Source organism: Puma concolor, chromosome D3 (assembly GCF_028749965.1).
Source record: "Puma concolor isolate L17-30 chromosome D3, mPumCon1.1.hap2, whole genome shotgun sequence".
Lineage (NCBI taxonomy): Eukaryota > Metazoa > Chordata > Mammalia > Carnivora > Felidae > Puma > Puma concolor.
The window spans coordinates 54,491,110-54,516,622 of record NC_141678.1 but is presented as its reverse complement, the minus strand read 5'-3'; the positions used below and the strand labels follow the sequence as shown (position 1 = coordinate 54,516,622).

At 38.4% G+C, this 25,513-nt stretch overlaps 1 protein-coding gene across 1 annotated transcript in view; it reads left to right on the top strand.

The window, feature by feature from the left end:
• The window catches only part of KLHL14 (kelch like family member 14), a 106,105-nt gene extending 84,102 nt beyond the window's left edge, over positions 1-22,003 (top strand). Inside the window, exons 5-9 of the mRNA XM_086682700.1 lie at positions 4,373-4,451; positions 11,324-11,514; positions 11,596-11,754; positions 15,699-15,856; positions 19,853-22,003. Coding sequence (XP_086538826.1) covers positions 4,373-4,451; positions 11,324-11,514; positions 11,596-11,754; positions 15,699-15,856; positions 19,853-19,993 — 728 coding nt within the window. The 3' untranslated portion in view covers positions 19,994-22,003. The remainder of the gene's footprint in view (positions 1-4,372; positions 4,452-11,323; positions 11,515-11,595; positions 11,755-15,698; positions 15,857-19,852) is intronic.
• The last annotated feature ends 3,510 nt before the right edge of the window (positions 22,004-25,513 follow it).

Sequence of the window (25,513 nt, the reverse complement as noted above, 5' to 3'; positions counted from 1 at the left end):
TCAGGAAAAAGTAGAAAAGATGAGAAGGAACTAAAGGAGTGAAGTAACCAAAAATTCTTAAGCTGCTGGTAGAGTCCAATAGGAGCCATAAGAAGGAACAAGTAATTTCTTTTGAGCTCACCTTCCTCACTCTACCACATTCATTTCTTCTGAGGTTCATTACCCCTCACCACATCCTTTGCCATCTCCAGAATGCCTTCCTTCTTTTTCTGTCCCCAGTCCTCCATCCTTACCTCTCCTTCACACCAGTGACTCTGCCCCTGGAAATTCTTCATCCACATCCACATCCATATCACACCAGTCCTTGCTTAGCCTTTCTCTGAGTGAAGGCCACTACCAATACAACCAAAGCACAATTGCTAATTTCTGCCACCACTGCTCAGCATGTGAAGGCACTCTGCCCCATTGCTAAAAGGAGGCAGATGTCTTCCTCTAAGTGGAAATTCTAAACCAAACTTCAAAAAGAAACATTCTTATATACGGCGGGTATGCTCTACATTCCTATTAACAGCATTTATCTTCAGATTCTTTTGGAAACTTGAAACCTACTAAGAATATTTTTTTCTAGAATAAAGTGATTACAAATTCTGCAAAAACTCCCTTATAAACCAACTCTAGACATAATTCTTCCTTGAGCTGGAGCCTCTCTTTGTGGAATCCAAATTTTGGGGGTCATTCACTCTTAACTCTTTCTGTACACCTCCAAATCAAACTTAATTTACATTCCAATCACACTATCCAGACTCTCACAAGATCCTTAGAACTCATAATATCACGTCCACAAAATCCTCAGAATCCTTCAACTCTCCTCTTAATGATCACTTCCATTCTTTTCTAATCAAAACCTGGCTATCTTCTGAGAATACTCTTTTCCCAGCCACCCTCTCTAATGGGGACTGCATGGCTCCACCACCTGAGCCCAGAACTTCTTATTATTGGAGGCAGGTAGCTTTTCTACTATCTCTTTATTGTCACTCCCATAACCTTAAAATCCATCACTGTAAAGAATATCTTCAGGGTTTTTTGTTTTTTTTTTTACCTTCTGCCCTCTCATGTGGCAGCTAGCCACAGTTATCCTGGAAATGACACCTCCTTCACTCTACCCTACTACTTTTTCACGGTCCATCATCCTCTGATGTCCTTACCTCCCTCCTTACTGGGTTTATAGTCTTGTGCCCATTCCTATGATCACCTTAGCACGTATACCTGCAGTCCTTGCATCCACCTCTCCTTTCATTATACTCTCCTGGTAAAGCCCTGGCCCTGGTTAAACCCAACTCCCTTCCACCTCTTCCCTCTCCTGAGCAACTAAATGTGGATGTAGAAAACCACAGAGCCACACTGGCTACTAATGAACCATGCTCACTACTGGCCAACTCCACCAAACTTCCCTGGTCAATATACTCTTCCGCCCTCCAAGTTAACTCTCTCACACTTTCTCTCTCTTCAAATGCCTCTTTCTCCAGAACCTCTCTCTGCACTCTCAGCTGATGGCCCTGCCTCTTAATTCAAAGAAAATAGAAGCAATCAGAAGATAAAATCTTCATCTTCTACTACCAAATCTGTTCACTTACCACCATTGCTACCCATGTATTTTATCTTCCCTCCTATTTTTGTTTCTGCTCCAACCTAAGGCCTATTTCTCATTCCCTCTTGCCTTGTCCCTCAAGGACTTTCCAGTATTTCTGGACTTAAAAATACAATCAAACTACCAAAAAAACCTACTTTTGATGCTGCATCCTCCAGCTATAATCTACTCCTTCTCGTGGCAAAATCCTAAGAAGCATTGCCTTCCTCTTGCATCTGTTTTCTTAGATCTTAGTCAATCTTGTCAAGACTACCCTCAGCGTCCATGTTGCCAAATACTATGGTCAATTTTCAGTTGTTCGCTCCTCTTTTTGAAGTACTATTTGACATGGCTTCCAAAATATCATACTTTTCGCTCCTGTCTCTGACAATTCCTTTCCTTTGCTGGTTTTTCTTCTTGTACTCCAGGGCTCTTTCTCAGGACTCTTATTTTCCATGCCCATACCCTCTGTCTAAAGGGTTTTATTTTGTTCTGTGATTTTAAATAATATCTCTAGACTAATGGCTCCAAAATTTGCATCTGCAGCCTCATTGAGCTAGTGGCCTACCATATACTTCTACTTTGAGACCCTACAGATCTCTCAAGGTTAAGTCCACAACAGAACTAATGGTTTCTCTTCCTAATCCTCAAACTCCTCTTGCCTGATCTTCTGTACTTCAGCAAATTTCATGACCTTCCATCTAGTTACTCAGGCTCAACATCTGGCGGCCATCCTTAATTGCTTACTTTTTCTCATACCAATATTCAGTCTATCTGAAAATTTTATCGGCACTGCCCATACAATAGATCCCAACATATCTTAATGCCTCCACCTTCATTCAAGCCTCCATCAGCTCTTGCCTTGACTTTTTTTTTTAAATTTTTTTTTTAACGTTTATTTATTTTTGAGACAGAGACAGAGCATGAACGGGGGAGGGTCAGAGAGAGAGGGAGACACAGAATCTGAAACAGGCTCCAGGCTCTGAGCAGTCAGCACAGAGCCTGACACGGGGCTCGAACTCACGGACCGTGAGATCATGACCTGAGCCAAAGTCGGCCGCTCAACCAGCTGAGCCACCCAGGCACCCCTTGCCTTGACTTTTATAATGGCCTCCTGATAGCTCCCTTGCTTTCAGAGTGGCCCCTTTACAGTCTGTTCTTCACACAATAGCCAGAGTGATCTTTGTAAGAGATAAATTAGGCCATGTTTTTTATTTGCTCAAAACCCTCCAGTGACTTCCTCCTATTCTTATAACAGAAGACACAATCCTGCACCAGTCCACAAGGCACACTGTATTCTGGTCCTTGATATGCTTCTGACTTCTGTCTAAGTCACCCCAGTATTCTTGCTGGATTTGAACTCATGGCCAACCCCTGGGACTTTCTACTCACCAAGCCCACTGTGTGAGAGGCTCATTCTGCAGAAAACATCTGTAGGCAGGTAACCACTCTATTTAAACTAGCCTGCCCCCTATCAATCCTTGCTTTATAACATTCGTCTCTACTTGAAAATATATATTTCTTTATTCATTTACAAGAACAGGGACTTTTCCTTTTTTGTTCACCAATATATTCTCAGAACCTAGAGCACATAAGACATACAATAAATGCTCAAAATATATTTATGCAATTAATAATTGTGTTGGATAGACACAAGCATGTACACACACACACACACACACACACACACACACACACTCCTATCTGTTTATTCCTGTGGTGAAGTTTAGTACCTGTATTTCAATGTTTAGTTTTACATATATGAACAAAAACATTTTCAGAGCTAAAACTTCAAGTGTTATAGATGATTGTCATCTCAGGTGCTACACAGAAAATGGAATACAGTCTTTCAGTGCCATTTCTTGCTTTGGTGTCAATCTATATGCAAAATAGGATTCATTTTAATACCTTAAAGGCACTGCTGTGCTTCCTAGGCACAACAGAGGGGAAAAGCTGGTTCACCAGCTCTGAGGACTCATGTTTCCCACTTCAGCACATGTACCTGCAACCATGCTTCCCCCAAATACACACACACAGAACTTACGTGACGTGAATGGACTAAAACTGATTTCCTAATGCAAACTCTCACTGAAGTGATTGCTGTTATTTCCATGGGGAGAGGGCTGACTCAACCACTGCTAGGTTCTTGGATCATTTAAAAAAAAAAAAGATATTACACAAGTTAGTCTCTAGAACACGGGTGCCTGGGTGGCTCAGTCAGTTAAGTGTCCAACCTCGGCTCAGGTCATGATCTCATGGTTCATGGGTTAGAGCCCCACATCAGGCTCTGTGCTGACAGCTCAGAGCTGGGAGCCTGCTTCTGATTCTGTGTCTCCCTCTCTCTCTGCCCCTCCCCTGCTCATGCTCTGTCTCTCAAAAATAAATAAATGTGAAAAAAAAAAACTTTTTAAAAAGTCTCTGGAACTGATTATTTACAGACAATAAGTTCCTATTTTTAAAACACAAAAATACCAAAGTTCAGAAAATTTCCCCCTAACTTTGTGGTAAAACTGGTTTGGTAAACAGACTTGCTTTTATCATAATGGCTGATTTAGTTTTGTTCTGACTCAGTCCAAAAAATGAAATAAAGAGAAGATGGAGTGGAAAAGAAGAAAAAGGAAAAATATTTGAGGTGGCACATTTATTCTTCTACTGACTTACTGCTTCTCAGACTGGGCTAACTAGTCCCCCTACTTAATTCATGTGTGTGTTAAACCTGAAAACAGACACATCTTACAAACACTATTAGATGTGCAAAACAACAAAGGAAACTAAGTTTTAAATGTCTCACATATATTTTTACAGGAAAACACAGTACAAATTTTGTCAGTCGATATGATCCTCGATTTAATAGCTGGATACAACTTCCACCCATGCAAGAAAGGTAAGTGTTTGTTTCTTATGTCTGAAACATTTGTGGCTACTTTACAGGAAGCGTAGATGCTGAATGGTTTCCTATCACAAATTATGCTAAATGGAGCCAAGGAAAGACATACGAGTCAAAATACAAAATTTGGCCTGGCCCATTTGGAATAACTCCTTTGTTAACTCAATGGGGAAAACTAATCAAGTAAATCAATTATTGGTCCTAATGTAGGAAGAGGAAAAAATGTATGATTGTCTTCCATTATTACATTACTTTGGTTTGTTGGCAAGTGGAGCTAAAGTCTCACTGCCTATCCTACTTTTCTTGGTGATAATATATTTAAATCCTATAATTGGAAAAAAACCCCACCATTCTTACAATGGTATGCATTTTGATACAGAAATTTCAGTCTTAAATTTTCAAGTCTCACTAACTCATATCTTGTACATTTGCCCTCTCAACTATCCTCCCATTATACATTCAAGAACAGGTCGTTTGTTAGCTTTAAAAAAAAAAAAAAGAGTTTTGCAAAATATCATCTCAGTTTTTTACATATTTGGTGTTCATCTCACCCCAGTCTCCTAGCGGCCAAGGGACAAGTGACTACTAACTATATTTATACTATAAATTTATTTATATACTATACTATATATATACTATATACTATATATAGTATATATGTATACTATACTATATTTATATAGTATTTATTTAAATACTATATATTTATACTATATTTTGCCTCTCCTGGTTGTTACCTACATAAGGCCAATGCATATGCAAATTCTCATGCACAATTCTGAGCCCTTGATTCTTTTCAAATAATACTTCAGCATCCTCTTGGGCAAAGTATCCGATATAATTACAATAAGCTGCAACCTATTGCTTCTTCTCAACTGAAGTATTTAAGAAATAACTTTCTTTCCTGTTTCCCTCACGACTCGTCACCTTAACATCTCCTTTATAAACATTCGATTAGATTGAATTACATCACTAAGATCCAATCAGGTCCTTCATAAATTCCAAGTTAAAAAGAAGTTTTCGGATAATATCATTTATTCAAAAATGTGCATTCCTGCAGCAGGACAGTATGAATCTGTGCTATGAGAAAACTCCCTATCTAACTCTCTCTTCTCTATAAATATATTAAAACCCTCTTTCGGGAGACTAAAAGCTATACACTGGAAACGATGAGGCACAATGTAAGAAGCACAGACACTTTTGGGAATGTGCAGTTCCAAGGTACCTGAAGAAATGATTCTAAGTCAGTTAATGTCCAGACAAAGTTCCCAGTCCTCCTCTCGTGCATACGTGCCTGCATAAAAGCCGCCTGATGTCCTCTCCACTGCACCTTGTTTCTGTCCCTTTGGGGTTATTTCCTGGTTGCTCTTATTGTGGCTGTGTCACTCTACCCTTTAATCAAAACCATTCCAAAAAGTTTTCTTTAAGAAACAGATTTTAAAAATGAATATCAATAATCTATTGGAAACGTCAGCATCTCATCACCGCGGTCCCCTTTGCTGGGGGGCTGCACACCACGATAATTAACCTTCACGCCTTCCGTTTGGGAGGCATAACTCACGTCGCGGTCAATTATCTCACTCTAGAGCCCCTAAGGATGAGAAGTATTGCTGCAAAACCTAATTAGTAATTTTTTTAAATGTGTATTGTTTACTTGATATTCTATAATGACTTCCTCTGAGGCACTATGGCCTATCATGGCAGGGTCCTACTTAGACAATTTTTAGCAGCTCATTGACCTGATAAAAAGACCTGCCATGGTCTGTCGGCGCCCGGCAGCCACCGTTGACAGGATGGACTGTTTAACGTTTCTTTCTAAGTCATTATGGTATATCATGTCAGGTCCCTAGTAAAAGAAGTTTTTTTTTAGATTTAGAACAATCAACTCGATAGACCAAATAAAGAGCTCCTTACAGAGCTGAGTGGGAAAAGGCAGATCTCACAAATGCCCAGTCAATCTTCTAGCTCCCTATCTCCTATGGGTTGGTTGACCCTGGCAACAATCCATAACCTAAAATGAAATTTTTCTGTCATTGCCAAGCCTCCATTCTAAGTAGCAAATACAGTCAGTTACCAGCATGGCTTAATTGGTGAGCACACAAAGAAGAAGAAAAAAAGAAAAAAATATATATATGAGACACCCTTCAGATCTGAAGTTTCTTGAAACATTTAATTGAATTAATTGTACATTGTATAGATCATGAATCAGGCTCACCAGAAGTTCCCCCACCTCCCTCCTTCCATTCTTGGTACCAAACTGCTGAGAAGTTACCAAACCGAGAATAATAGAAGCCTATTGAAAACCACCTCTGGGATAACCCACTCTTCGAGCCGGCTGGACAGATTCTTAGATATCTCACCTAATCAGAGCTTCTAAAGGAGTGCTATAATCAAAGTGCAGACTATCCCCCAGTTCAGCAGGGAAATGGGCACACTGCTTCTAGGCTTACTCAACCGACTCATGAAATGCATCCCTACTATCTGTGAAATGATTACAGGAAAATACACGCTTAAATGTAATGCTACTGAGTTGTTGTGGTCTCAGATGTAGGATTTGATTCTTCAGGAAAAGGAAGAGGGCAAAAATTAAAACTAAGATCAATAGAAATGCTTTGGTAACTTTACATTTTTCTTCAATAAAAATAAACATTGTAGGTGTGATTCATCTGGAGCTCTTACCCCTAGCTAGTCTAGAAAAAAAAAAAAAAAGAAAAGAAAAAGAAAAAGAAAAAGCAGTTTGGAAAGCACGGACAGCAAAGCTTATATTTCACAGAGTAAGACAAAAGCTAGAAGCAATACGTAAAAAATGTTTCCAAATTTTAATGGTTACTACAAGCCTTAAGAAACAATGTGAGACAATATTCTGTCTGAAAAAATCTTTTGTTGTTTTTAACATGATGGTGAAAGTCAAGATTTCAAGCTGAGATAAGGTTATAGTAATTCAATCTCATGCTCTAGGATATAAACTGACCATCCAAAGGGTCAGAAAGAACTAGGAAAGACCTGTACAATATGCAATGTTCACAATGCGTTTGTGGAAGTTGACTACCAGCAACTGGTAGTCTTTTTTAACTTCTCACAATACGTTGACTATTATTGCCCCTGGCATTGTGGGGGGAGGGGCTGGAGGAGGGAGAGATGAACAATTTGCAATACAAATAGTGTAATCCCATTTAAAAATTTTCAGTAATCTTGAACTTACTTTCCAAAAAAAAACCAAAACAAAACACCCAAATAGCCTAATTATGTGTGCTTTTCATGTGGGGAGGAGGGGCAGGGAGCACTCCCAAGAGAGACCTGGTATGGTAAAATTTTAGCCTGGAGCAAATGTTCACAGTTGCTGACAGACCATTAACTATCCAGTGTTCCTATAATGTATCTCATGAATTCTCACTTTGGACATGCAAGGGAATAAGTCATAGGCTCAGAATCTTCACTATTGGAATTTCTACATAAAAATGCAGTTTTAGTCAGGAAGCGGAACCTACTGATTTTTTTTTTTTTTTCCATTTAGATCCTAACAGTGACACTGTGTGGATAAAGTTAGGAGTACACACGAAGCATCAAATTAAGAAAATCTTGGCTAGAAAGACAGCAAGTTCTGACAGGCTCACTCAGTGTCAGGAAGGAAGGAAGGAACCAGGATAGAAAAAAGTGAGAAAACTGAAATTTAGACTAGATGAAAGGAGTGCACACTACTACAAGACTTTGCTCTTATTCTCCGTTATCTACACTTATTTGGTGGAGGGTTTTCATACTTGTCGTGACTAGCAGGCATTTTCTCTTGTAGACCAGTATCTAGCGCATAGAAGAACTGAACACCTTATGGCCCGCATAGTCCAAATTATTTAAAGATGGCCCATTAGTAGGATTGGTAAATTAATTATTTCAGAGGCTCTAAGACTTGTTATAGAATCATCATATGGAAGAGGGATTGTGTCGATGGCGCAAAGAAATATGTTACTTTCGTCTATTTTTATAGAATGTGAGGTTTTTCAATGACACATTTTAACTGAGAAGGTAAAAGCACTATTAAGACAACCTTGACCTATCTTATTCAATGAGAAAGCAATTGAAATCTGGTTAGAGAAATAGAAGGAAGCAATGGACATCTGCAGGCACTTAATTTTGCAACTGTTTTTAATCTGATTTTATATTTAAATGGGTTTTACTTCTCTGTAACAGGAAATCTCAAAATTTTTAGATTAATCTGATTAAAAAGCTTCTTCCTAATACCTTTCTCCAAACATACTCTCCAAACAATGCATACGTGCAAGACCTATATATGCAACATTTTATTACAATTTTATTACAATTTCAGAGCTTCATGAACCCCTCAGAAGACCCAGGTTAACCAGACTCACTCTATGAAATCTGCCACACCTTCTCTTTATTTTTCTTCCTCCTTTCTCTTTTTCCATCATTGCTGTTCTTCATTGTCCTTCTGAATTTTCCACAGCACATATTTCTTTCAAAAGCATCAGGAAAATACAGGAAAAAATACAAACAGAGCCAAAATTTTGCTCTAAAATTATCCACGATTTTCAGGACTATTAAAAAAAAAATAAAAACCATATGATCCACCAATCCCACTTCTGTTTTATATCCAAAAAAAAATGAAATCAATATCTTGAAGAGGTATCTGCACTCTCATGTTCATTGCACCATTACTCACAAAAGCCAAGATATAGAAACAACCTAAGTGTCTGTCATCAGATGAATAGATAAAGAAAAGGGGGCATATCTTTACAATGGAGTATTATTTAGCCATAACAAAAGGAAATCCTGCCATTTGTGACCACATGGATGAAATTAAGGGTCGTTTTGCAAAGTGAAATAAACCAAACAGAGAAGGAGAAACACAGTTACTTATATGTAGCATCTGGAAAAAAAAAAAAAAAGAAAAAAGTCAAACTTAAAGAAACAATGGATGGTGGTTGCTAGGGGCCAGGAGATGAGGGAAATGAGGAGAGGCTGGTCAAAAGGTATAAACTTTCAATTATAAGATGCGGAAGTTCTGTGTATCTAATATGTAACATAGTGACTATAGTTAATATTGTAGCGTATACTTGAAATTTGCTAAGAGAGTAGAAAACCAAAAAAAAAAAAAAAAAAAAACCACAAAAAACAAAAACAAAAAAACAAAAAAAAACAAAAAACAAAAAAACAAAAAAAAATAGCTATGTGAGGTGATACATGTGTTAATTAACTTGATTGTGGGAATCCTTCCACAATGTATCTATATATCAAATTATTGCATTGTGACTTTAAATATATTACAACTTTATTTGCCAATTATGCCTCAAAAAAGCTAGAAAAAAATAAAACTGAATACATCAACATCTATAACATATACCATACCTACTGGTAATAAATCACCTACACAAACATTAAAACATTTCACTGTCATTTAAAATATGGCTAGGCAAAGTTTATATGCAAACATCTTGATGGCTGATTTTTAATAACATTTTTACCCGGGTCATGGTAACTGATGGTTCTGACACATGAACAAAAAGCTGGACACTATGACAGCACTTTACATATGCATTTGCAAATAACCCTGTAAAAAAAGGTACCATTAGCATCCCCTTGTTACAAATGAGCAACCTGAGGCTGAGAGGGGTTAACTAATGTGTCAAAGGTCACACATCCAATAAATCACATAGCCACGCAATCTGTTCCAGAGACCAAACTGTTAATCAAGACGCCGTCTCCTGCTTCCTAGAGGTTTTGGCACTTTGTAAACACAACTTGGAAAATCTCCTGATAAAAATCTTTAGGACTCTTGATCTTGCTACTGACATTGCCCAAGAGTCTTGGCCCTTATTTTTATGAAGACCATACATTTATCAAACATAAATTATATCCTCTGAGGGGCCTGGCACTTAACAATCGTACTTATTCATATCTTATCCTTATAAAGTGTATTATTCCAGTAGCATCAATGAGAAAAAAAGAAGCAAAGGGTCAAGGACTTGCTTAATATATCAACCCAGTCATCCTAACTCCAAATTTTCAGGTCCCCTTTGAACATTTATTCTCCCTCAGCTCTCATGTCTTACTAGTTACTGAGTCTTACATCGTCCTTTACAATATCTTTTGCTCAGCTCTTCTGTGTCTTCCATAAAACTCTACTTCAGGTCCTCAATATCTCACTCTTATTTTATGGTCTACCTCAGGATCGGTCTCCCTTTCAACACAGTTTGTGTCTTTTACCTTTGAAGGCATAATGGGATAATTTAATGAATTGCCTCTCTTGAAAAGAGACTAAAAAATATCCTGTAGCTTTGTAAGAAACAACACTAAAAGCTCTATCAGTGAAATTCCTACGATTGGTTTGTATAAGAGCAAAATTTCAGCACTCTATTCAGTTCACAAAAGTTTCTCTATTTGTGGTAGTACTGGGAAGAAAAAAAATGATAATTGAAGAAAAATTTTGATGATGTAGTTCTCTTATAAATTGGGAACAATGACCCTTGAAGGACCATGAAAAAAGTGAATGTCAAGATAATTTATTATTGTTACATTATCTACCTCATTTTTCACTTTGTCTTACTGAGCTGTGATATCTGTACAAGGTACCAAATATGCCAAACATTAGTGAACACTTTAACAGTGTATAAAAAAGCAAGATAAAAGAAGCTGAAACAGGGTTGGTGACTTTCTCCTCTCCTGTTACTTTAATATGAAATTGCTAACCAGAACAGGCAATGCGTACAATTACTGTAAAGGTCTCAGATTTAGAAGGGAGCTGTGTGTGTTATTTCCAAATTTCTGCAACCCTTTCTAGAGCGGGATGTACCTCCTTTTCCCTGACTGACGGAGCCCCTTTTGTGATTTATGGTGGGTTGTTGTTTTCATTGTAGAAGAGCCAGTTTCTATGCATGTCGGTTGGACAAGCATTTATACGTTATTGGTGGAAGGAACGAAACCGGCTATTTGTCCAGCGTGGAGAGCTATAACCTAGAAACGAATGAATGGCGTTATGTGTCCTCTTTGCCCCAGCCTCTGGCTGCTCACGCAGGAGCAGTGCACAATGGGAAGATATACATTTCAGGCAAGTCATTCCTCCACTTTCTGTTCCAAACTTCAGTTCCAAGGCACTTTCTTGACTTGTATGTATATGTTTAATTCACAGGGGGTGTACACAATGGAGAATATGTCCCATGGCTATATTGCTATGACCCTGTAATGGATGTCTGGGCTCGAAAACAAGATATGAACACAAAACGCGCCATCCACACTTTGGCTGTAATGAATGATCGCTTGTATGCAATTGGAGGAAATCATTTGAAAGGTCTTTTTCTTTCTTTCTTTTTTTTAATCACAATATCATTTACATCTCATGTTTCTTGCTAAGGGGGTTTCTCGTTAGATAATCATAGTTAACCAAGTAAAAAACATGTTGACCAAATAAAATCTACTCTGTGTAAATTAGCTGTACCCTTGGGCAGGCATTTATTTTGGCTCCTCTGCAGATAGGATTATTTTTAAGTTACCACACACATTAAAGAAATGAATAATGATGTCAACAGAAAGTAAAAAACGGAAGCATTAATAACTGAAAGCACAAACAATTTGTTGTAACAATGAATTCAGTAAAATAAATTATTCCCTATCTCCGAAGTTATAGCAATAAATTTTTTCCAGAAAATTGTTTTTTGTAGTGATCATAAAGAACTTCAGTCATAGCTGCACAAAGAAGCTAACACGTGATTTTTCTTAAAGAAAACATTTAGAATTTCATGTCTAAATTTGGAATTATTTCTTTTAAGAGTTGAACACCAAACCTATGCTTCTCAAATTCTACTTGCTTTTTTAATTAAAAAAAAAAAAAAAAACATGATATTTTTAGAGTTTTGTTTGGGCTCCTCTCCTCTCCATATATCTGTATGACTACAACCTTTTTTTTTTAGTTTATTCATTTGAGAGAGAGAGAGAGAGAGAGAGAGAGAAAGTGAGCACGCAAGTGGGGGAGGGGCAGAGAGAGAGAGGAAGACACAAAATCTAAATCAGGCTCCAGGCTCTGAGTTGTCAGTACAGAGCCCAACGTGGGGCTCGATCTCACGAACTGTAGATCATGACCTGAGCCCACATCAGATGCTTAACCCACTGAGCCACCCAGCTGCCCCTGACTACAACTTTTTGTAGTTTACGTGCATGTGTGTAACTATCCACATGCATATCACACTGAATTTGACAGGAAAGCAGAGAGAACTGTGTTGTTAAGATTCCTGAACTGCATTGGGCCTCAGTTTTCTTACCTAAAAATGAAGAAACTGGTATAGATGATCTCTAAAATCTCCTCTGGCTCTGACCTGCCATGATCCTTGAAATTGAACCAAATGTGAAACAGGCCATCCAAGTATGGTAGATAAGGCCTTCTATGCATTTATTTTTCCATCATACAACCATCTAAAAAATGATAGATGTAGACATTCCTTTTGGTTCTCCAAATACATATATACCCCTAACATAATAAAGACCACACAGGTGTAATTTTTATGTAAATATTTCCAAGTTCGTATTCAATCAGAAACGTCAATACCCTAGTCTATGCTGCTCACCTTTGTACTCTCCCCAGTGGGAAGGGATTGATTACCTTTGCTGCTGCAACTTTTCCCTTTTTATTCTTTTTCTCTTTCATTGCTTCTCTTTCATCTCAAGCCATACACCATTCCTTCTCATCAAAATATCTGTATGCAGTTTAACTTTGTAGCTTTCTACATTAAAATGTGATTTCTACTAATTTCTTTTGCATAATGATGACTAAACATTCTAGGAATTTTTAAAAAATGTTTATTTAGTTTTGAGAGAGAGAGAATGCGAGTGAAGGAGGGGCAGAGAGAAAGAGGGAGACAGAGAATCCTAAGCAGGCTCCACACTGTCAGCACAGAGCTCAACATGGGGCTCCACCCCATGAACCATGAGACTATGACCTGAGCCGCAATCAAGAGTCAGATGCTCAACAAACTGAGCCACCCAGTTGCCCCACATTCTAGGAAGCTTTAATATTTGAGGTTATACTTGGACAGGGTAATGACAACCTAAATGCGAACACACACACATCAAAGTTAGGTCAGCTCAGGAAGGCATTATGGTGTAGAGAGAAGGGTATGGATCTGGGTTCCAGTTATGGACTTGTGGTTGTGTGGTCTTACTCAAGACACTTAATCCCATGTCTATAAAAGAGGGGTAATTATCTTTTCCTTATAGTTTTTGAGGCTTATCATCAACATATGTCATATGTGTAGCGGGCACCAAGAAGGCATACGTATCCTCCTATGATGCCACTAGAACTTCAGAACTGGAAATTTTCCCCAGTCCTCATTCCAGTTATCCATGCTTCAGAAATTATCATCAATAATCTTACAGGAAAGGAATATACCACAGAATTCCAGTAAATCCTTCACTCTACTGTTCTCAAATCTATGTGATTTATTTTATGTAAGAAGTTAGTGGCCTGAAATAATTTGTCCGCTTCTTCAAGAATGAAAATTATTCTACTTTTTGGTCTATCTTTTTAATTACTTTGAAGAGTCCAGGAGGTTGATTTTGATTGAGTGTATGCATTGTAATTGTCAGCTAGCAAATATCCATTGCACACATGTAAAGAGAAGAAAAATATTATCAAGGATTTGGTCTGTTCAGTGACCAGGAAGCACTCCCCCTCCAGATTTTTGACTTTCTAAATTAAAGGCAGGGCCCCAGTGGAGTCTAAGAATTTAAGTTGTTCTCTGCAACCCACTTACTGCCCCAGTCACTGAAAAACTTCATCAGAGGTGAGAGAAGAAGCCCTCAGTGAAAGTTAGCCCCCTACTTGACCTTGATCCTTAGTAGATATTGGAAACTATTCACTTCATCATAGTTGCTTATAAACATAAACTGTTGAAAAAGGTAAAAGATTCTGAACACCATTTAATTAAAACAGTTTGATTGGGCACCTGGATGGCTGAGTTGGTTAAGCATCTGACTTTGGCTCAGGTTATGATCTCACAGTGTGTGAGTTTGAGCCCCACATCAGGCTCTGTGCTGACAGCTCAGAGCCTGGAACCTGCTTCGGATTCTGTGTCCCTCTCTCTGTCCCATCCCAGCTTGCACACTCTCTCTCTCTCTCTTTCTCAAAAATAAATAAACATTAAAAAAATTTTTTTTAAACATTTTGAGAGTTAAATATTCGTTTAGGAAAAGCAATACAGTTTAGCCTGTAATAACATGAGCTCAGAAGCCTGTTTGCCTGAGTTTAAACCTCAGCCTATCTACTTACTGGTTGTGTGACTCACTCAAGTCATTATTTCTCTCTTGCTCTCAGTTTTCTCCTCTCTAAAATGAATATAATGGCATAACTATCTCATGGGGTGGTTGAGAGGAATTAAGTGAATTCATCTACAGAAAGCATTTGGAAGACAACCAGCTTATTGTAAGCACTCTATAAAATGCTTACGTTTAATTATTTTAAACCTTTTAAATAAGGTTTTAATAAACATTTTAAAATAAGATATACCCCCATATAATCAACATTTACCAATGACATTGAGTCAGACATTCTTGCTTTGAATGAATTGGACATACCCAGAGTTTGTTTTAGGTCTCTCGTAACATGTCTCCCTATTTCACTAGTAAACGTATACCTTTGTCTCTTTAAAAACACAATTATCTATTTTGTAGCCCTAGAGCTATTTTTAAAAGAACTCCTAGCCTTGGGGCACCTGAGTGGCTCAGTTGGTTTCAGCTCAGGTCATGATCTCACAGTTTGTGAGTTCAAGTCATGCGTCGGAAATCCGTGCTGACAGTGTAGAGCCTGCTTGGGATTCTCTCTCTCTCCCTCTCTCTCTGCCCCTCCCAGCTTGTGCGCTCTCTCTCTCTGTCTCAAAATAAGTAAATAAACTTGAAGAAGAAGAAGAAGATGAAGGAGGAGGAGGGGGAGGAGGAGGAGGAGAAGGAGAAGCCCTAGCCCTGAATTGGGACCCTGAGAGTTTATTCTTTTTTATTTATTTTTTTTTATGTTTACTTATTTTAGAGAGAGAGCATGTGAGAGGGAGTGGGGGAGGGGCAGAGAAAGGGGGACAGAGGATCTGAAGCAGGCTCTGTGCTGACAGCAAAGAGCCTGATGTGGGGCTCAAATTCACCAACCGTGAGATCATGACCTGAGCCGAAGTTGGATGCTTAACCTACTGAGCCACTCAGGCAGCCACCCTGAGAGTTTATTCTTATGTGGTTCCATTTTGCTATGTCGCTTAGGTTTCTCCCACCTTGATGTAATGCTTGTGGAATGCTATGACCCAAAAGGTGACCAGTGGAATATTCTCCAAACTCCCATTTTGGAAGGTCGAAGTGGCCCTGGCTGTGCAGTGCTTGATGACAGCATCTACCTTGTGGGTGGCTACAGCTGGAGTATGGTATGTGTCCACATTTACCTCATCCTCTCCTTCTGTGCTTACTTTGTGTTTCCCTCTAAATGTTACCACCTACACATAAACCTTTTTTTTTTTTCACTTAAATTTTATTTAGTTAACATACAGTGCAATATTGGTTTCAGGAGTAGAATTCAGTGATTGATTGTGTACATACAACACCCAGTGCTCATTACAACAAGTGTCCTCCTTACTACCCATCACCCATCTAGCCCATCCCCCACCCACCTCCCTCAATCAACCCTCAGTTTGTTCTCTATCATTAAAAGTCTTCTGTGGTATCTTTTCCTCTCTCCTCTTTCCACCACCCCCACCCCGATATGTTCATCTGTTTTGTTTCTTAAATTCCAGATATAAGTGAATCATATAGTATTTCTTTTTCTCTGATCGACTTATTTCACTTAGCATAATACGTTCTAGCTCTGTCCACATCATTCCAAATGGGAAGATTTCATTCTTTTGGATAGCTGAGTAACATTCCATTGTATATACATACCACAACTTCTTTATCTATTCATCAGTCAGTGGACATTTGGGCTTTCTCCATAGTTTGGTTATTGTTGATAATGTTGCTATAAACAGTGCAGGTACTCCTTTGAATCTGTATTTTAGTATCCTTTGGGTAAACACCTAATAGTGCAGTAGCTGGATCATAGGGTAATTCTATTTTCACTTTTTTGAGGAACTTCCATACTGTTCTCTAGAGTGGCTCCACTAGTTTCCATTCCCATGAACAGTGCAAGAGAGTTCCCCTTTCTCAGCATCCTCCAACACCTGTTGTCTATTTTAGCCATTCTGACAGGTGTAAGGTGATATCTCATCATGTTTTTTATCTTGATTTCCCTGATGGTCAGTGATGTTGAGCATCTTTTCATGCGCCTGTTAGCCATCTGGATGTCTTCTTTGGATAAGGATCTATTCATATCTTCTGCCCATTTCTTAACTGGGTTGTCTGTTTTTTTGATGTCGTGTTTGATAAGTTCTTTATAGATTTTGGATACTGACTCTTATCAGTATGTTGTTTGCAAATATCTTCTCCCATTCCATAGTCTGCCTTTCAGTTTTGTTGTTTCCTTCACTGTGCAGAAGTTTTTATCTTGATGACGTCTCTATAGTTCATGTTTGCTTTTGTTTCCCTTGCCTTTAGCGATGTGTCTAGTAAGAAGTTGCTCTAGCCAAGGTCAAAGAGGTTGCTGCCTATGTTCTCCTGTAGGATGTTAATGGTTTCCTGTCTCACATTTAGGTCTTTCATCCATTTTGAATTTATTTTCACACACAAACCTTTTAAGAGTATCATGCTTGTATGCTAGGAGTAAGTTACTTTAAGTAATAAAATAGAATTGGTGTGGTTGCTATTGAGCTGTCTTGCTGTCTGATCAACTATATCCCCAAATGCAGTAGGTCTCTGCTTCTCTCTTCTCGCCATGCTTTTGGGATTCTGGCTTTCCAACTAAAGTAAAGATACTGAAGTGGTTTTACAAATATTGCGTTGAAATTGTTTGAATAGTTTGTTGAACTGTTTGAATTGTCTGAAAAGTTTCTGACCAGTAAGGCATAAACACTGGAACCTGTTAAATATCCACAAATTCCCTTTAGTATATATAACTTTCCATGGCTTTTCACTTTCCCCCATCTTTATCAGGAAAATTTCCAAGGTTACACAAAAATTGAGAGTACAATGGACTCTTGTTAACCTAGCATCCAGCTTCAACATCCATCAAAATTTTGGCATACTTCATCTATTCACCCTTAAAAACTTTTGGCTGAAGTATTTCATCCTACATGCTTCAGTATTTATCTTTAAAAAAGTATTCGTTTATGGGGGTGCCTGGGAGGCTCAGTCGGTTGAGTGTCCGACTTCATCTCAGGTCATGATCTCACAGTTTGTGACTTCGAGCCCCGCATTGGGCTCTGTGCTGACAGCTTGGAGCCTGGAGCCTGCTTCGGGTTCTGTGTCTCCCTCTCTCTACCCCTTCCCCACTCATGCTCTGTCTCTCTCTGTCTCTCAAAGATGAATAAATGTTAAAAAAAAAATTAAAAAAATAAAAAAGTATTCGTTTATGTAAACACACTGTCATCTCACCCAACAAAATTAACTATAATTCCCTTATTCTACATTCAAAGTTTTCCTATTCACTTGTAAAAATATATATATATTTCGGGGTGCCTGAGTGGCTCAGTCAGTTAACCGTCTGACTTCAGCTCAGGTCATGATCTCGTGGTTTGTGAGTTCGAGCCCCACATCAGGCTCTGTGCTGATAGCTCGGAGCCTGGAGCCTGCTTCGGATTCTGTGTCTCCCTCTCTCTCTGGCCCTCCCATGCTCATGCTCTGTCTCTCTGTCTCAGACATCTCTCAGACATCTCTCTGTCTCTCAATAATAAATAAACATTTTTTAAAAAATTTTAAATATATATATATATATATATTTTAAGTTGATATGTTCAAGTCAGAATCCAATACCCTCACTTGTATTTGGTTATTATATCTCATCCATCTCTTGCAATCTGGAAAATCACCCACTCCACTTCTTCGTCCATGCCATTAACTTGTTGAAAAAAACAGGGTCAGTTATTAGAGAGAAAAGCTGACATTCTGGAATTAGCTAATGATTACCTTGCAATATCATTTAATACAGTCTCTGTCTCCATATTTCCTCTAAAACTGGAAGTTAGACATAAGGACTTAACACAAGTTCAGCCTGTTTCTTTTTTAAATTTATTGTGTTCCTTATTTCTTCTCTTTTGTTAAGAACACTTGAGGAGGTGGCCATGTAGTTCGAATTACATCGCATTACATCACATAGACACGTATGGCCTCATGGTCTACACGTTCACTTTTTAAATGATGACTGTTGATTTATAGGTGTTGGTTTCTTAATATTAATTTGGGGTATTAATAATATTAGCTTATTTCTTTTGCATCAAACGAGGTTCTTGTATAACGTTTGGGGGGAGTTTTAAAAAGGTATTAGTTATATGTAGGCAAATGTACATTGAACTACATATTCATAAGGGGTTTGTTCACTGGTGCACATTACTAGCTGCAAGAGTGGACACATTTAGAACCAGGTACCAGGAGGACACTTTCAAAAAATGATGACCAGGTTGGTTGGAATTTTGGGGTTTTGCCTATGCTAAAAGCCAAATTGCTTTGGTTATAGAAGCGAAATGTCATACAAGCACTACCCCCAGAGGTTGACAAAGGAAACGAGATTAAAGACTTTTTTTTTTTAATTTCTCACATGGCCACTTGAAAATAAATCAATGTGCAAAGAAGTTGACAAGCCCTCTTGTCCGGCTTATTTTGAACTAGTTTTGAATCTTCTCTCTTACTCCCTACAGTAGTAAAATAAAACCGGAAAAGTGAGGCAATGATTTAAAATTGACCAAATTGTTTGACCCAAATTATTTGAAAATCTAAGATGAATTTTTTTTTTTTTTAATTTTTTTTTTTAACGTTTATTTATTTTTTTTGGGACAGAGAGAGACAGAGCATGAACGGGGGAGGGGCAGAGAGAGAGGGAGACACAGAATTGGAAACAGGCTCCAGGCTCTGAGCCATCAGCCCAGAGCCTGACGCGGGGCTCGAACTCCCGGACCGCGAGATCGTGACCTGGCTGAAGTCGGACGCTTAACCGACTGCGCCACCCAGGCGCCCCTAAGATGAATTTTTTTTTAACTGAAACCAGCTGGATAAATTCCAATTTTTGGTCCATTATTTTAAAGGATTTTGCTGATCATCTAGGTGTTGAAGGCGCTCGACTTTTATTATTAATCACAGACACACACACAGATTTTGCAGTCTTGCGAATCTCAGATTTTCCTGTAGGGAAAACAGTTTCAAATCCACCACTTTCATTTGGAACTTTTTAGCAAGAGCAGAGAATTGACATTTTCTTTCCAATGTAAATGTGAGAAGTAGGATTGCCATTGCACTTCTCGGAACATTCTTCCCTAAACGCCCCCCCTCTGCCATTACAGGGGGCCTACAAGTCATCCACAATATGCTACTGCCCGGAAAAAGGCACCTGGACAGAACTGGAAGGGGATGTAGCAGAGCCACTGGCAGGTCCCGCCTGCGCACCGGTTATCTTGCCCGCCTGTGTACCTTACAACAAATAACGCCAGGGAACCCTGGAATGAACACTCTCACATTCTAGGAAACAATGACAGCTGACATCACTATTGTACTAGGAACAGTGCATCTAATGGCACAACTGCCGAAACCCGCCCTTGGGTTCTAATGATTTACAGTAATGACAAAAGAAAAAGACCTGTTCTTGAACAGATACTGTGTCTGCAACTCGGATCACACCAAACTTCCTGTGGTGACAGACTCTTCCATTTCAGACTGGTTTTAACTTGTCCCAGCTTTACGAAAACTCCTCATGTGGATCTTAACGTTCAAAAGGAGAAAGATACAATACAGAAGAGTGCCCCAGACAGACCTAAGATCAGTATTGTGCATTGTAGTCTACCTGCATGTGACCTATGTTGAAGTTTTGGGGATATTGTGTTCATGAACGATCCAGAATTCGACCCACTGAAATACTTACACTGCATTACAGAAATTGCCACTCGATTCTATATTCCTAACCTGTGGCTCCTTCACAGACTCCATAGGCAACACAGTTATAGAAAATCATATAAGATTAAAGGGGAACATGTTTGTTTCTATATAACTTCATTTCATGTACCGCCTGCCCCTTACAGCACCTCACGGGATCACAGAAGAGGAAGATGTTGGCTCTCGTAGCAATTGCTTTCTGCCCTGTGGGCTCTAGGCTAGCCAGTCATAATTTGTGTCCTCAATTTTATATGAAAGATTAAGACAAAACATACTATGTCACTATTCATTCCACAGAAGCTCATGTTTTGTCTTTTTTTTTTTTTTTACAGTATATAAAAAAGTAGTGAACACATCTGTTATTTCCTTCAAAAGGTAGGACTGACAAAGTTTTCGTACAATATTGAAGAGATTCTGTTGGATAACACGTCTGACCCAAACTTAACCTATGATGAAACTGGGAGATTGCTTTCAGGAATTCAGGGATGAAAAGAAAGAAAAAATTTCTTTTAAGTGCCATCCCAGTTGTCTCTCTGTCCCTAAAACACACCACTTAAAAGAGCCACAAGAACGAATTATAGCTCTTAACAAATACGTCTCCCTCTTCCTCACCTTTGGCTCTAGAAATGGCTCTGGATTTGGCTCTAGGAAAGCACATGACTTACCCTGATTATTCTCCAACTCATCATATTTGTTTGTTATCACCAAAGATGCCTGAGATCAGTTAGCTGAACAATTGCTAGTTGTCTTTAGAAGCATGAGGAATGTAGGAGCAGAAGGTCAGGAGAGCATGAGATAGTTTTCAATGTGAACAATCAAAAGAGCAAAACTGGAAGGAACATTAATTTGATTTTCAAGCGCTTCAGAGCTGAAACATCAGTTAATACTAAATTGTAGCCTAAAATATTTTTTAATCACCCAGAGGTGTTGTTGAATCCCTCCACAAAAGTGTCATTCAAAACAACAACATGGGGAAGCCACAGACTAAAAATGCCTTGGTGATAAACTTTCACCGTGGAGCATGTCGAGATAGATGGGTGTACTGGAATCCAATGCTGTTTCTACAGTAAAGTGCAATCTTTGTTGTTTTTGTATTTATTTGTATGTTCAGATCCAAAGGATCCGTTGTAAAAATATATATATAAATATATATATATATATTCAGTGCAATCAACTTTCATTTCTTTTTCCTTGAAAACATATATATAGGAAAGAAAAGTTACAGTACTTGGGAAAAATCCCAGCTGACGTCACGAAGAGAACAAGGTCTGCTTCAGAACTTTTTTTGTCAACTGTCACCATTTCTTCTGAAAGTCACAGTTTATACAAGGATATTCACTTTCCTTAGACTTGTTCTTCATTTATTTTTTATTTCTAGCCAAAATAAATAAGAGCATTTATGAGAACTGTAAGTAAAGCTTTCTGTATTTCAGAAAGGCACAAACTATTAGAAGTGAATAGTGAGTAAGTAAGTCACAGAGATTGTAAATTTTGTACAGTATTAGAATGTGTAAATGAAGCTTGCTTGGAAGGGGAAAACTTTAAATAAAAACTTTATGTACTAATTCAACTGTCTCATACTCCTACTTATAAGGCATATGTATAAATCTCTACACTGAATTGTTTAAAGGTTTACAATATGTAAATACCTAAATATTTTTATTCTGCTGATACATTTTATACGTTCATTTAGCTTCCTGGAATATATAAATGTATACAGTATGGACAATGCAAAAAATTATGGAATGCTTCTGAAAAAATGTTGTGTTAAAAATTACGAGTAGAGGGGTGGCTCGGCTGGCTCAGTCAGTAAAACATGTGACTATTGATCTTGGGATTGTGAGTTCAAGCCCTATGTTGGGTGTAGAGCTGACTTAAAAAAAACTTTTTTAAAAAATCATGATTAGAATCTGATTTATCCACTGCAAGAGTGGCATAAGTTATCTAAGATCTAATAACTCTTTGTGTAAATTACTACAAGTACCATATGTATTAGACAGCACTGTCACACTTTCTAAAGAACAAGTGAATCACACGCTAATTAGAACAATTATCTAAATACATAGTGTCTAGTTGTGTTTTATTTTTTAAAATCTGAGAAAGAAGTGCAGTGCAAAGAAAGGGTGTGGGAGACAGTAGGGGAAACTGAGGCATGTCACTGAAGGTAGAAGTTGGTCAACCTTCTAGGCAAAGAGGTATGAAGGGTTGGAAGCTATTTCCTGAAACCTGCAAGTTAGAAGAACCTACTTTAATTTTTCCCAGCCAAATGTACCTTTGTTGATGACTAAACTCACAACTGGGGATCATTTGATCCCTCCTAGTATTCCATGAAAGCAACAGAAATGGGGTTTCTGTGTTCGTCTACTGAATCTTCACCTCTCCATGCTTACTGTGAGGTAGCCTCTGTTACCATCTTCTCCTGAGCCAATTGGCTAGTTGCTGTAGGGTTTCTTCCAAATGGCCTGAATCCCCAAAAGCTCCAGTACTAACCAAATATCATGGGCAGTTAAACAAAATTTGTCTTTTTCTTAATCCCATGAAACCACCTACTTAAGTCCATAACTAGACTGGCAAAAACTGGGAGAGTGAGCGTAGGGACCAGGTTTTTCAGTTAAGCTGTGTCTATAGGCTAAAAATTAGTGCCTGCATTTGTGCTTCCCGGTTAGGGCCAAATTTATATTTTCCCAGCTGCATGACACTCACATCACTTAAAAAATTGTCATCATTATTGACATTGTAAGTATCAAGTATTTATTGAACATATCCCAAAAGGCATCACTATAAATGCCAGAGTTCTTATTAAACTCGGTTCTCTAGGTCAAAGCATTTTTTAGGTGAAATAGCAAATGAGCTAAAATAAGTTTGGTAAAGCATCCCTTGATAGATTGAGTTCCCATAGATGAGGTAGCAGGAAGATCATGACTGATCAAGCCTGACTTCCTAGAAGCACCTGACCTAGAGGATGTTGAAACTGTGATAGAAAATAAAATGGCAATAAGAAACAGAAAGGTCAATATAAAAAAAAATCTAAATAGTATGTTTGCTTTGTGTAGCTATAGCTGTATAGGGCTGCCCTGGCTAGTACAATAAACATGGGCCAAGCAGTGGATGGGGTTTCTTGATGGAGTATTCTACATTTGTTGCGTTTTCAGGCATGGTGCAATAACAAAAGGTTCAGTTCTACAGATGCATACGAAAAACGTGCTTCAAGAATGCAACACAATGGCATAAGAATAAGACAAAAGTGTTCTGGTGCCTGGGAGGCTCCGTTGGTTAAGTGTCCAACTCTGGATTTAGGCTCAGGTCATGATCTCACAGTGGTGAGACAGAGCCCCAAACTGGGCTCTGCACTGAGCATGGAGTTTGCTTGGAATTCTCTCTCTCCCTCTCTCTCTGCCCACCCCTGCTCATCTCTCTCCCTCAAAATAAATAAACGTTAAAAAAAAAGTTTCTACAAATTGAAGTTTGAGTGGCTTATTTTATTCCAGGTTATTGCCCAGCATATATTAAGGACTCACTAAATGTCGATTCTTAACATTAGCAGGAGTAATATTACTTTAGTGTTTTGGCTCACTAATGATGCTAAAAACAAGATAACTGGAGGGAGTTAACATGTAGACAGTAGAACTGTCTACTCCTCAGTCTAAGAAGAATTATATAACTTCAGGTAAAGTGATCCTTGATTCTAACCTCCCCTTCTGGTTTTGTTTTGTTTTGTTTTGTTTTGTTTTGTTTTGTTTTTACGTATTGGGCTGACTCTTCCTCTCTGACCTTCCAAACCCCCATGTACAACAAAATGACACACAGGGTTAGGCAGGCAGGGGGTGGGGAGGATAGGGAGAGGTAAACATTTGACTGCATGCAAAGTCGTCCTACATTTAGAGAGACGGCAGGCTTCTGGCTTCCAATCAAGTCACTCAAATTCAAGACATTTGGGAACTGATTGAATTAAATTAGGAAAAAGGAATAAAAGAAATAGGATTTAATTATTAATTCAAAATTATTATGTCAACAATATTGTAACATAACAACATAACACTTCCAGTAACGTAATGCTTATTATGAATCAGGTATTATGCTGATATTTTATACATATTTTCTCATTTATTCTTCTGAGAAGTTCTATGAGGTAAATATTGTTCATATATTAAAGGTAAGGACACTTATGCTCAGAAAGGGTAAACTATTTGATAAGGTTAGACAGCCGATAGGCAGTGGAGCTAGGATTCAAACCAAAGCTTTAAAACAGTCATCATCTGCAGTGCATGGGTGGCTTAGTCAGTTAAGCCTCCCACTCTTGGTCTCAGCTTCGGTCTTGACTCAGGGTTATGAGTTCAAGCCCCACACCGCTGGGCATGGAGCCTACTTAAAAATAATTAATTAATTGATCAATTAGAATAGAATAGTCATCCTCTAACCACCATTTTCTCCTGACAACAAAGAAACTTCTTAAGTCGACCATTTGAAGTCATGTGGAAACTCCAGGTGAATGGTCTGCATTCGCCATATATGAAGAGGCTGTGCTAGAGGGGAAAGGGAACAATTAATGGTGATGCAGCATGACAAATGCCACATTATTGGTGTAAACTAACTACAGGGAAGTGCAAGAATGGGCAAAAGGAACTTGCTCTATGACCTGGGAGGGTCAGTTAGCTTCTCCAATTTCCACTTTGTCATCTGTACTTAGGGCGATACAATCTCTTCTTCAAAGCATTATGGTGAAAATCATAGATAAAGAATGTGAAAATGCTTTGCATCTGGTAAACTCCAAAGTAAAATACGCAGATCAACTATCAGGATGCAAGGACAAAGTCCAACTTTTCAACTTGCCTTGCAGGATACCTCAAAATCTGGCCTCAGCCTCACTTTCAGGTCACATTTTTCTTTACTACGGTGTCCATTAAGCAGTGTGAATCCTTGCTTTTCCACAAACACAGCTATGCTTTTCCATCTTTGCCCTTTCGCTTGTGCGTTTTCTCCACAGAGAATGCCATTTCATGCTCAACACTATCTATTAAAATCATGTCCTTCAAGGTCCCGTTCAACCTCTACTGCTTTCATTAAGCCTTCATGAT